The sequence below is a fragment of the Trachurus trachurus genome, assembly GCF_905171665.1.
Source record: "Trachurus trachurus genome assembly, chromosome: 11".
NCBI classification, from domain to species: domain Eukaryota; kingdom Metazoa; phylum Chordata; class Actinopteri; order Carangiformes; family Carangidae; genus Trachurus; species Trachurus trachurus.
Window position 1 is genome coordinate 24,408,767 of NC_139904.1, and position 10,746 is coordinate 24,419,512.

General features: G+C 40.9%; 1 protein-coding gene across 1 annotated transcript; it reads right to left on the reverse strand.

Moving 5' to 3' along the window:
* Positions 1-4,838: 4,838 nt before the first annotated feature.
* On the reverse strand, positions 4,839-7,212 carry sem1 (SEM1 26S proteasome subunit). Its single transcript, XM_083981798.1, has 3 exons — positions 7,045-7,212; positions 6,428-6,521; positions 4,839-5,041 (listed from the first exon to the last, which is right to left on the reverse strand). The coding sequence occupies exons 1-3, from the start codon at positions 7,193-7,195 to the stop codon at positions 4,999-5,001; spliced, it is 288 nt and encodes a 95-aa protein (XP_083837924.1). The 5' UTR covers positions 7,196-7,212; the 3' UTR covers positions 4,839-4,998.
* Between the last annotated feature and the right edge of the window lie 3,534 nt (positions 7,213-10,746).

A 10,746-nucleotide genomic window follows, 5' to 3' on the forward strand; every position in this document is an offset into this window, starting at 1 on the left:
GACTCAAGCACCAGGGATAGCGGTAAACTGAAACATACCCATCTGTTTCTTTCTGTGTGCCAACATGTCAGATCAGGTTAAAATCTGGACAGGTTTAAGTGACAGTGAGGCCGCTGCGTGATCCCATACTGTGTGAACTATCCAGTGTCATGTTCACATGTTTGGATGAGTTTATCCTCATTTTCAGCCGAGCTGTGATGGCTTCGCTTGAAATATAATCCAGATATTGTATCTGTTGGTTGTATGTGTAACTAGGTGGAGTGAAATATTTCCATTTTAGACATTTACGTTCCCCTCAACCACAAGTATGAAATTTTGGGTCAAAGTAGGCTATGTCGTTTGATGGTTACTTCATAGTGTGGAAACAGCTTAACTTTTCTTGAGATCAATACTAGATGTGTCAACTTCATGCATTTATTTTTGGATTAAAAGGGAATTTGATTTTGGAGGCTTCAGATATGAATGATGAACTGAATCTGCGGTGACACAGCTTGTTTTAACATGGGGCAAATGCAACCTTAAACACACATGATGACGGAAAGGTAGTTAAAGAAATAGCAACATCTTGGAGAACACACACCTATTTGGTCAGTGATGTAAAGTAATAATGACTGACATATGAAGCTACGGCAGTTTGTCAAATTAAGCACGAATATTGAAACCTCAAGAGGAGACCGCTAGCATGGCTCTGTCAGAACTGCTCATTGAAATATTAAAATCATAAACTGATGTGTGAAAATAAATGACAATGCACCATTTTACAGGATTTGGCTGTGACCATGTATGCTAAGCTAAGCTAACCATCAGCTGAATGTAATTTCAGACAGATATTAGCAGCATTGATATCCTCATCACTTTTGTTCTAACATAACACTTATTTTCTTCGTGGTTCCTGGTGTAAACATGACTATGATTAGCTGACAGTATTCAGTGCTATAAGCTATCAGTGATCTCCTGGCTTCATGTGGACTCAACCCAACATTATTGTCCTATTAAATTGCAGCTTTCCAGAGAGAACATTCATGATTATGGAAAACCTTGAATCCATAACACCCACATTACATCTGCATTTTTAAATTGTATTAATCTAGTCTAGTTGTTTTACATACATAGAGGTTAAACCTTTATTTTACACCGCACATCACATTGTTGGTATAATTTTGGATGTGTTCCTTCTGATCCCCCCCAAAAAGGGGGGAGACTACTCAAGACAACATAGGATCATTTTGATGAGAATGAATGGAGCTGAAAAAGTAGTCTGCGGTCAATCCATACTGGTTAATTGAGGCAGTTAGGGTAGAAGAGACATAAAAGCCTCAGTCCTCCTTGACACTGATGGCTGTCCTATAAGGGACCCTCAGTAGGGCCCTCGGGTCTTTTGATAGGGCACTCGCCAACGTCCTTTGGGGCTGTTTCACCTCCCACAATAAACAGGCAGCCCTTTGTCAGTGGGAGCAGGGGGGGTCTGGAGGGTTGCTCCTCGTTATTATTTTCAAAAGTAATTATACCTTATTATCTGTGTTTACTTTAGCGGGGGTGCGAGCGTGCAGGTGTGGGCCATTCGGCAGTGGCTTGGCAGTCTCACTGGTGAACGCACCCCTGAGTGTCTTTTTTTTTTTTTTTTTTACTCTCTCCCCTCCATCTTTACTTGGAGGTTTTTGGGGGTTTTAGTAGTAGTATTGTAGCCCCACCGCTAATTTCAGCCCAACAAAAGAAACGTGCAATTAGGGCTATTATAGTAGCAGCTGCATGCTTCCTAGCTGTGCAGCGGCGGCTTCGTCTTCACCCTGGCTCGGCGGTGGAGGGTTTGGAGAGTAGAGAAGCAGAGAGAGCAGGGCCTGCAGCAGTGGGGAGAGTTATGGTCACAGTAGCCTCCAGTGTCTGTAGAAAAGAGAGGAAAATATAGCCTAGGAGGCTGGTGTGTTTCTTCAGTGTAGACACAGCAGGGGCTCTCGCCCACAGGCTCGTGGGCCTGGAGAACAATGGATCTGCCATCTCCCAACATGAAGTATTATGAAATAGTGCTTGCCACAGTTCCATTGACTGCTCGGCTGCATGAAGTCATGTGGTCTCAGAACTGCGTGGGCCAGGAGAAAACGATTTGCAAATAAGAAAATGCTTTTCAAGGAATCTGTGCTTTCAGAAAGACAACAATCCCGTTTGCAGAATTTGCTGCATTCAGTAGTTTCCAATCTAAGTGATCCAGAAAGAAATCTGGTGAAAGTGATACAGGTGTTTCGGATTTCTGTTTGAAGGCCAGAGTTTCCATTAGTTGCGTAAGGAAACTGGATCGCTCTTTTTAAAAAGTAATCCACTGTTTAAAAGATTTAAAATGCAGTCTTTGAATGATATCAAAATATACTAATCTAGCAGATTTTTATTCAGTTCTCACCCAATCAGTCAATACATGTCAAGATGAATCATGTGGGTCATGACAGAACAACAAATACGCTCACACAAATTAAAGTCATGATTAAATGGGTTCAAAGACCAACTTCTGCAGAGACACTGAAAAGCCGGGCGATCTGTGTGCGGTTGAATATTGAGGGCCCATCAAGGCCCTCGCAGCGTCAAACACAAGGGACCAATCTTACGCTCTCAGCACAAACAAAATGGTCACAGGTCCTCCTCTGTTGCTCTCACTTAACGATTCTCTCACTTCACTGACTTCCCAACCCTTAGAATAATCATCTGGCCCAGGGCCCCTAGTTTCAAGGGCATAAACAGATCTGAGTATCCCATATGTATGAGTCAGAGCTCTTTGAGTTCAGTTGGTGAACATGTAACCCTTATGTCCCGCAGTGCATGCCAATAAAATGTTTATTTTTTATTGGTATACGTGTGTATCAGTAGGAGCTGGGTCCCCATCATTCAAACCCAATATGGGCTGTGCACTCAGGAGAGCTGTTGGGCCGTGATATGGAGCTGATTGAGATAATAACTAGTCGTAAACAGGGATTGTGTATTTTCCCAGAAGAGAACGACAGACTTGTCAGCATGCTTTCAGTTGCCAACATTTAAACGCTTGACCTGAGCAAACAGATTTCCACTTCTACCTTTTCCAGCTTTTAATGCCAAAATCTGAGCGAAACGCTGAAGTGCAGGACGACTGTTTCCAAATATAAAGCGGATGCAAAACAGAAAGGAGTGCTGGTAATGGGGGAAGTACAAAAGCTAGAAAGATTGGCAACCCACAGTGGTAGAAAAATATTTTAAATATAAAAATCATCAGTTTATAAATACTTAGATGAAAGCTCTGACGCATTCAATTTTTCTAATAGGTTATAGTATTTATTATGATGATAGAAACATCATCTAATCACTTCATATATACTTGGGTTTTACTCTTCTGAAGCAAGACATTAAAGGAATAACTTGAAATATTGTATAAGGGATTTATACTGGTGTTAATGTATAAATCTACTCTTGCAAAAACAATAGTATGTTTTAGGAAAATAGTATTTATATGACTCCATTATGTACAGAAATATCTTCAGAATATGCTCACCTGTAGTGTGGTGGAAATTTACTGACTGGTATTCTCCTTGTAATAAGTGGTAACATAGTCTATTTCCACGACAGTAGTATAATAGCTTCAAGTGTTTCGTATACAGTAGGCTATATAACTACATAAACTGGGTAACTATAGTCCATTAGAGGGTTTCAGTCCATATAATCCAATGGTCCATTAAGATTTTCTCCAAAGATGATTAGAAGCTGCACAACATGGAAATACTCTAGTACAAAAATTGTATGAAAATACTGTACTTGAGTGAATGCATTTGGGTTAAGTTTCCACTTGTGCAGGCAAAAGATAGATGTTGTTTTCAGGCTGAAAACTGCTCTTGTAGCCTCGGTCTTACTAGCATCCATTTCACCTCATTAGGACCCTGGGACTGAGAGTCGACAAAACACTGAGAGAAATCATTTTGCCGAGGGAGTGTGGCAGGGATAAATTGGCCTCTGGTTCAGTACCAGAGTCCCCGCTGTGCCAAGCGGAAGAGAAGGGCCTGGCTGGCAGTAGGGGCAGGCCCAGGCAAGGCAGGCTGGGAGACCCCATGCTGAGACCCCCTCCCTGCCTCTGACAAACACGGCAGTGGATAATCTCTCCTTCAGGGACTCGGCCCAGCGCTGTGGGGCTGAGAGGGAAGGGGGATGTTATACAGCACAGTGCAGAGGAACTGCCTCTGTATGTGCGTAGCATGCATCACAAACACTTACACATACTTGTTTGCATTGTGTGTATTTCCAGTCTGCCTTAGCTTAGGTGCATTTTCTTTGTCTCAGACATCTCTATAAACAGAGCCATACACAAGTATGGCTGCAACAGAATGATCACTAATATCCCTGGATATTATTGTGATATCACGCAAAATTCATGCACAATGTGTCAGAGCCGGATAACAAGCTACCAAACACAGGAAGGTCGTGTTGACTTGGAACACCTGCCTGTCATCTTCCAACTTCAATGTTTTGGATTAAGTCTATGTGTCAAAGAATAAGAGCAGTGTAAGAACGTGGTGAAACAGAATGATGAGGGTTCAGTCTCTGGTAATGACTGTTTAAATATCTGTTTTGTTTCATCAGTGGCTATGCTGCATGATGTGCAGGTATGAAGGCAATTAATGACTTCTTTCAGCAATGCTTACTAAAGAACAAATATGTTCTTGTTTCAGATTATATGAACAGTGACACTGTAGATGATTCAGCATTATTGTGGTGGGCTACGAACAAAAGACTTCAACACTTATGTGGTTCATAAACAAGAGGATTTATCTGCAAATGTCATTACTTTAACATTTGCAGTGTAGTTGGTCAGTAAAAACACGCAAAGGAACTATTTTCTCCAAACACTTTACTTTTAACAACATTTCTTACAAAAAAAGAAACAAATGAAGATCCTCAAATCTCTTCCGGTGGGGTGTGGTCAACCAGTAATGGTCAAATATTAATGTCCATATCCAATGACATCGCATACCGAAAAGGCCTTGTGAGCCGCTACGATGTCTCCATTTTGTAACCATGTTTTTCCAGCTCTGCTCTGCAGGGAGGAAAAGGAAAATAGAAAGATCAAGTCAGCAGAGATGATTACAGGTGGGTGGCTGAGGCATAAGTACCCTCTATTGATTGTGAGAACCATTAAGAGATGGGAGTGAAAAAATATATAAATATTGCATAATGCGTGCAGCTATGGATTTGATGATTACATATATGGCAGCTGTGCCCTTTAACAATAATGATATCTTTAAGAAACAGCTTAATAGCATAGCTGTCATAATTGACCCAAATAAAACAATAGCATATTACTATCTAAAGTGTACTCAAATAAAAACAAAACAGCCACTTATCTATGAAGTTATTGATTATTCAATAAGTGTAAGAGTAAGCCTGTAATGCAGAAAATATGCTATGATGATAAGTTTGATTTAAAATAAAATAAAAACACATTTTGGACGCTATTGGTCTTACTCAGTCAATTTTTATGTTTTCAGTGTGTTTTTAACAACGTGTTACAAAGAAAGAAGGATCCAATAAACAAAAGGAAGCCTAATTGAGTATTGGTTAGTATAATATATCTTTTAAAGATGCCGTATAGGGTCCATGCTCCCATGTTCTACATTTCAAGTTGAATATCAGAGAACATCCTCCTATACATGTATCTTTAAAAAGATCATATGCTTTGTACTGATAATTCCATTCTCAATTGCATTTGGAGTACATTTTAAGGTCTTATAGATACAACTACTAAATAATAATAATAATAATATTGGAGAAATTGTCACCTTACAGTCTGAAAAATAGTCATCATTACTGTAGCTGCTGACGTGTTGGCTGTTGCTCAGTATTTATAGTAGAAAAATGAAATGGATCTCTTCATCTTAATATCCCAGCAACTCAGGATTGCCAAATAAAGATCCAAATTATATCTGGTTTGCTTGTGTAATCTTCTCCAAACAAGAGGGAAAGTGATTCAACATGAACTGCAGTTATATAAATATAGAGTCTCAAAATGTTTGCAACGTTTTTGATTAGTAGAGTATGTACTACTACACACCTCTGTGTTGATAACAAATTTAAAGACAAACTTAAGTGAAATAAATCCAAACATGTCCCATCAGTACAGACAACAGTGGAGATTGCACAAACAAATAATCATCACAAACTGTAAAATATGGACTAAGATACGGTGTACAGTTACTGGAAAATGGTAATACAACCACAATTGGTGTGCATCATTATGTGTATCAAAGAGCAGTGTTTTATATGTAAAGTAATTTGGCCAGTGTGAATTACATAACAAAAGCATCTCACAACGAAGAATGACAGTGATTAAACAGTTATAATCCAGACCAACTGTGTACTGGATACACTGTCAGGATAGAGGGGTTGTAGCTACACACTGCTGACTCTGGTATTTTGTATTTACCTCAGCTGATTTGAGAAATCGTCTTCTACGTTGTCATCGTCCCAGTTGTCCTCCCAAACATGAGCATCCTCGTCTTCATCCAGCCCCGTCCAGTCTGGCGATTACACAGTGGAACCAAGAAAATGACAACATTATGCACTAAGCACACAAATCCACATGTATAAGCCCTGTCTGAAACATTCAAATAAATCAGGTAAACCTCAAACACAATAGGAGTGGAAGTCTTTATTTATATTGATAAGATGCGCCGTCAGCGGCTTAGCTTGTTGGCTTAATGCTACATCACTGGCAGGCTAATAGCCATAGCAAACGTTAGCACAACTAACTAACGTGCACACGCAGTGGACATGCTTAAAATAATTATTAAATGTAAACACAGCACTGCTATCACATTAAATCTCTATAAGCTCCACGAGTCAACCAGTTTAGCCACCTAAATCAGCTACCTGTGGCGTGTCACTAGCAGCTTAGCACGCTAATGCTAATGCTAACGCGGCCTGGCCCGCTGAGTCACTGCTGCGGGGCCCAGCGCAGAGAAACGCGTTTACAGCTACCGACGTGTTGCTGAAAATAAGAGCAACGTGGCTTTAAATAATGTGTTTATTATTATTATTTACCCTCGGCTGGGAATTCTTCAAACTCATCGTCCTCCTCCAGTAGACCCAGGTCCACGGTCTGTTTCTTGTCCGACATGTTCGCTTTGCTGTCGCTGTGTTGTTGCTGCCGCTGTTGTTTCTGAATGAACCGCAGGACGTCGAGGCGCTTCATGCAGGTAGAGACTGCGTTAAATGCGCAGGACGACGCAGCAGTCACCGCGTCACAACCATAGACTGTATGGTCACACAACCAGTGCCATAGAGAGAGAGATGTGTCTCTATCAAATAAGTGTAAGATGTTTATTTAAAGATGAAATTATTTTGTCCATGAAATCTGAGAATAATATTTTGTAATGCTGAGCAAATGGTAAATTATGGTTTTAATAGTTTTATATTCCTAAATTTGAACAACTGATTCACAAATTAGATAAAACCAAACTACACTAATACAGTTCTGAGTTCCCTCTTCAAAAGTTTCATTAGCCTATGTTATACACAGTGTGTATATATTAATCGCCCTGATCACAACCAGGGGAAAGTGAGGCGGGTTTCCCTGGATGGCGTTTCTCAATTCAAGTCAACTCACTGCGTCTTCTTAGCTAGCCTACATTAAAGGGATAGTTCACCCTAGAATGATATTTCGCTCATTATCTACTCACCCTCATGTTGACTAAGGGCTGGAAGAAGTTTCGGAGCCCACCGTCCCTTCTCTGAGTTACAGGGGGTCTTAGCGTAGCAGTGCATTTCAATGCCATGGTAGCAAAGGGACACCAGAGCTCTTTGTAAAAAAAACACACACAAAAAAACATCCAAATACCTCCATGATGCTCGTATGTAATGTCCGTCTTGTGCTGAAGCCCCAAATTGCGGAATTGTCCCGAAAAAAATTAAATAAGTCCACATTCCAAGCATGTTTGTAGTGTGGCAAGGTGAAGAGGGCCCGGGCGGGGATTGAACCCACACCTCCCGGGTAAGAGTCATGCGCGCTTGCCAGTCACCCAAAGGGACATCCCCTTGGCCAAGTAGCCAGGGCACATGATCAATTGGAGGCATAGTGACAGGACCACCACCGTCACAGTAGAATTAGCTCCCAGTGTTGTTGTCCGGTCTTCCGCTGCCAGCGCGCATGCGCAAGAGCACATGAGAGCACTGAGACCGACTCGAGTCTCAGTGCGAACATTGCGCATGCGCGCTGGCAGCGGAAGACCGGACAACAACACTGGGAGCTAATGCTACAAACATGCTTGGAATGTGGACTTATTTAATTTTTTTCGGGACAATTCCGCAATTTGGGGCTTCAGCACAAGACGGACATTACATACGAGCATCATGGAGGTATTTGGATGTTTTTTTGTGTGTGTTTTTTTTACAAAGAGCTCTGGTGTCCCTTTGCTACCATGGCATTGAAATGCACTGCTACGCTAAGACCCCCTGTAACTCAGAGAAGGGACGGTGGGCTCCGAAACTTCTTCCAGCCCTTAGTCAACATGAGGGTGAGTAGATAATGAGCGAAATATCATTCTAGGGTGAACTATCCCTTTAAAATCATAGGCAGTAGGCTATATATATTAAAATGCATTACACACTCAAAATCAGAGAAAAACATACATTCACCTCATCTACAGGAGCTGATCTGCACATAAAATAGGCTGTGTTTGGAAATAAATCCAAACACATAAAATAGGCTAGCCTACTGAAACTTTTAAAGGGATAGTTCAACATTTTGGCAAATTTGTCTATTGCCATGATCCCTATAGTCATAGCAGTAGGTTCATTACCTTTAATTATTGGTGCATGTTGTTTTGAGATCCGCGGGGCAGAGATGCTAGCTGCTCAGTGAACACAAGGTGAACGGTAGGCTACTGGTCCCCTGTCCTTCATCAAGCTTATCAAATAGCTATAGGCTACCGCTACACAATCCAACAACTCCATAGGCCTACTGTTGTGGAGAAGTTGTGACCTGCAAAATTCGCTACGCTAAATTATCATGTAGCTATAGGACACATGAAGCAAGTACTCTACTTGTGCTTTTGAATGTGTCTGGAATGTAGTTCAGGCTACGCATTTGCCTCGAAATCAACTCATTACATTATTATAGAGTCGATTTTAATGAATTTGTGAATCAATTGTTCAAAATATATTAAAATCTCTAATTTACCATTTGCTCAACATTACAAAATATTATTCTCAAATTTCATGGACAAAAGAATTCAAATGGTCTTGTATTTATATAGCGCTTTTACTATACCTGAAACGATACCCAAAGCGCTTTACAGTACATCACATTCACCCATTCACACACACATTCACACACTGATGGCGGAAGCTGCCATGCAAGGCGCAAACCACGACCCATCAGGAGCAAGGTGGGTAAGGTGTCTTGCCCAAGGACACTACGGCAGCAACCGGGACAGAGCGGGATTCAAACCGCCAACCCTCTGATCATTGGACGACTCGCTCTACCACCTGAGCCACTGCCGATTAACATCTTTATTATTAACTAAGTATCAGTCAGTCTTATACTCATTTCAAATGTTTCTTGTGATGGCTGTGAGCCTATCAGATGTAGTTTAGCTATCCATGTGACAATAACACATGTTAATGTGAATACCGCCGGTATGTTAATATCTAACAGTGTGGCACCATAATTAAAGGTGTGAGGAGAAAAAGCTTAAAACAATGATACTTTTAATTTGATGTGAACTGAATGTAATTGATTAATATCCCCTTATAGGGTCTCTAGCCTTGTGCAAAGTTTTAGTATTTTTATGGCAGTTGTAGCTCATAGATAAAAACATGTGTGCAGGCCAGACTTTCATCAGTATAGTGGAGCATAGATCTACTTTTGTTAAGGCTAATGTGAAGCATCTGTTTGTTTCCTTGTTTTCAGCATGGTTAGTTTTCAGTGGTTTGACATTGAAAAGGTGGAGCAACACGTAGAAAACACTTGCAAATATTTTGGAAAACAGAACGGTCTTTCTCTCATCCTCTCTGTTTTCTCCCTGTATGTTTCCCACTCTCTTCCCCAGACACACTCTCTCTCCCACACCACCACAAAAGCCTTGTGCAGTCCTCTGTTTCCTCAAAACATATGCACTCAGTCAGTCAAATTTCGGCAAAGATTTTTCATTTAGGAACAAATGCACATTGTAACCCATGTGGCCTGCTCCAATAATGAAGCGTTAGCCACAGCTTAGGATGCATTTTAGATAAATGAGAGCGCACATTTACCACAAAACCACTTGTACCACAATGAAAATTGCTCTGCAGCTGTCATATGTTGACAGATGGAGCAAACCTCAACTTAGGCTGTGCGTACTTATTCTATTTTCAAATTATTTTGTAATCATCCTAAGCCTTTACACATGACAATGCCACAACATTCGCAGGGAAGGGGAACGAGACAGGGAGAGCGGGTGCAGGAAGTAAATGTCACTGTGTGAACTGCATCATTCCAGTTAGAAAGACGTGGGATTTAAATAATGAAGAAGATCCTGGACACACATTAGAATAAAATCAACCTATCAAGAAGACTGGAAATACTCATTTCATTAGCTGTAAAGGATGAAGGAAGAGTTGACATGTTTTCTGTCACCCGACAACACACAGACTACCTTATTGGCTGAGGCAGTTTTCCTCACCACCATCACCAACTGCTGGCTCTTGGTGGGAAGTATAGAGAATGTGAAGCTGACGTCACTCACGCCGCTTTGCATTGTGCGA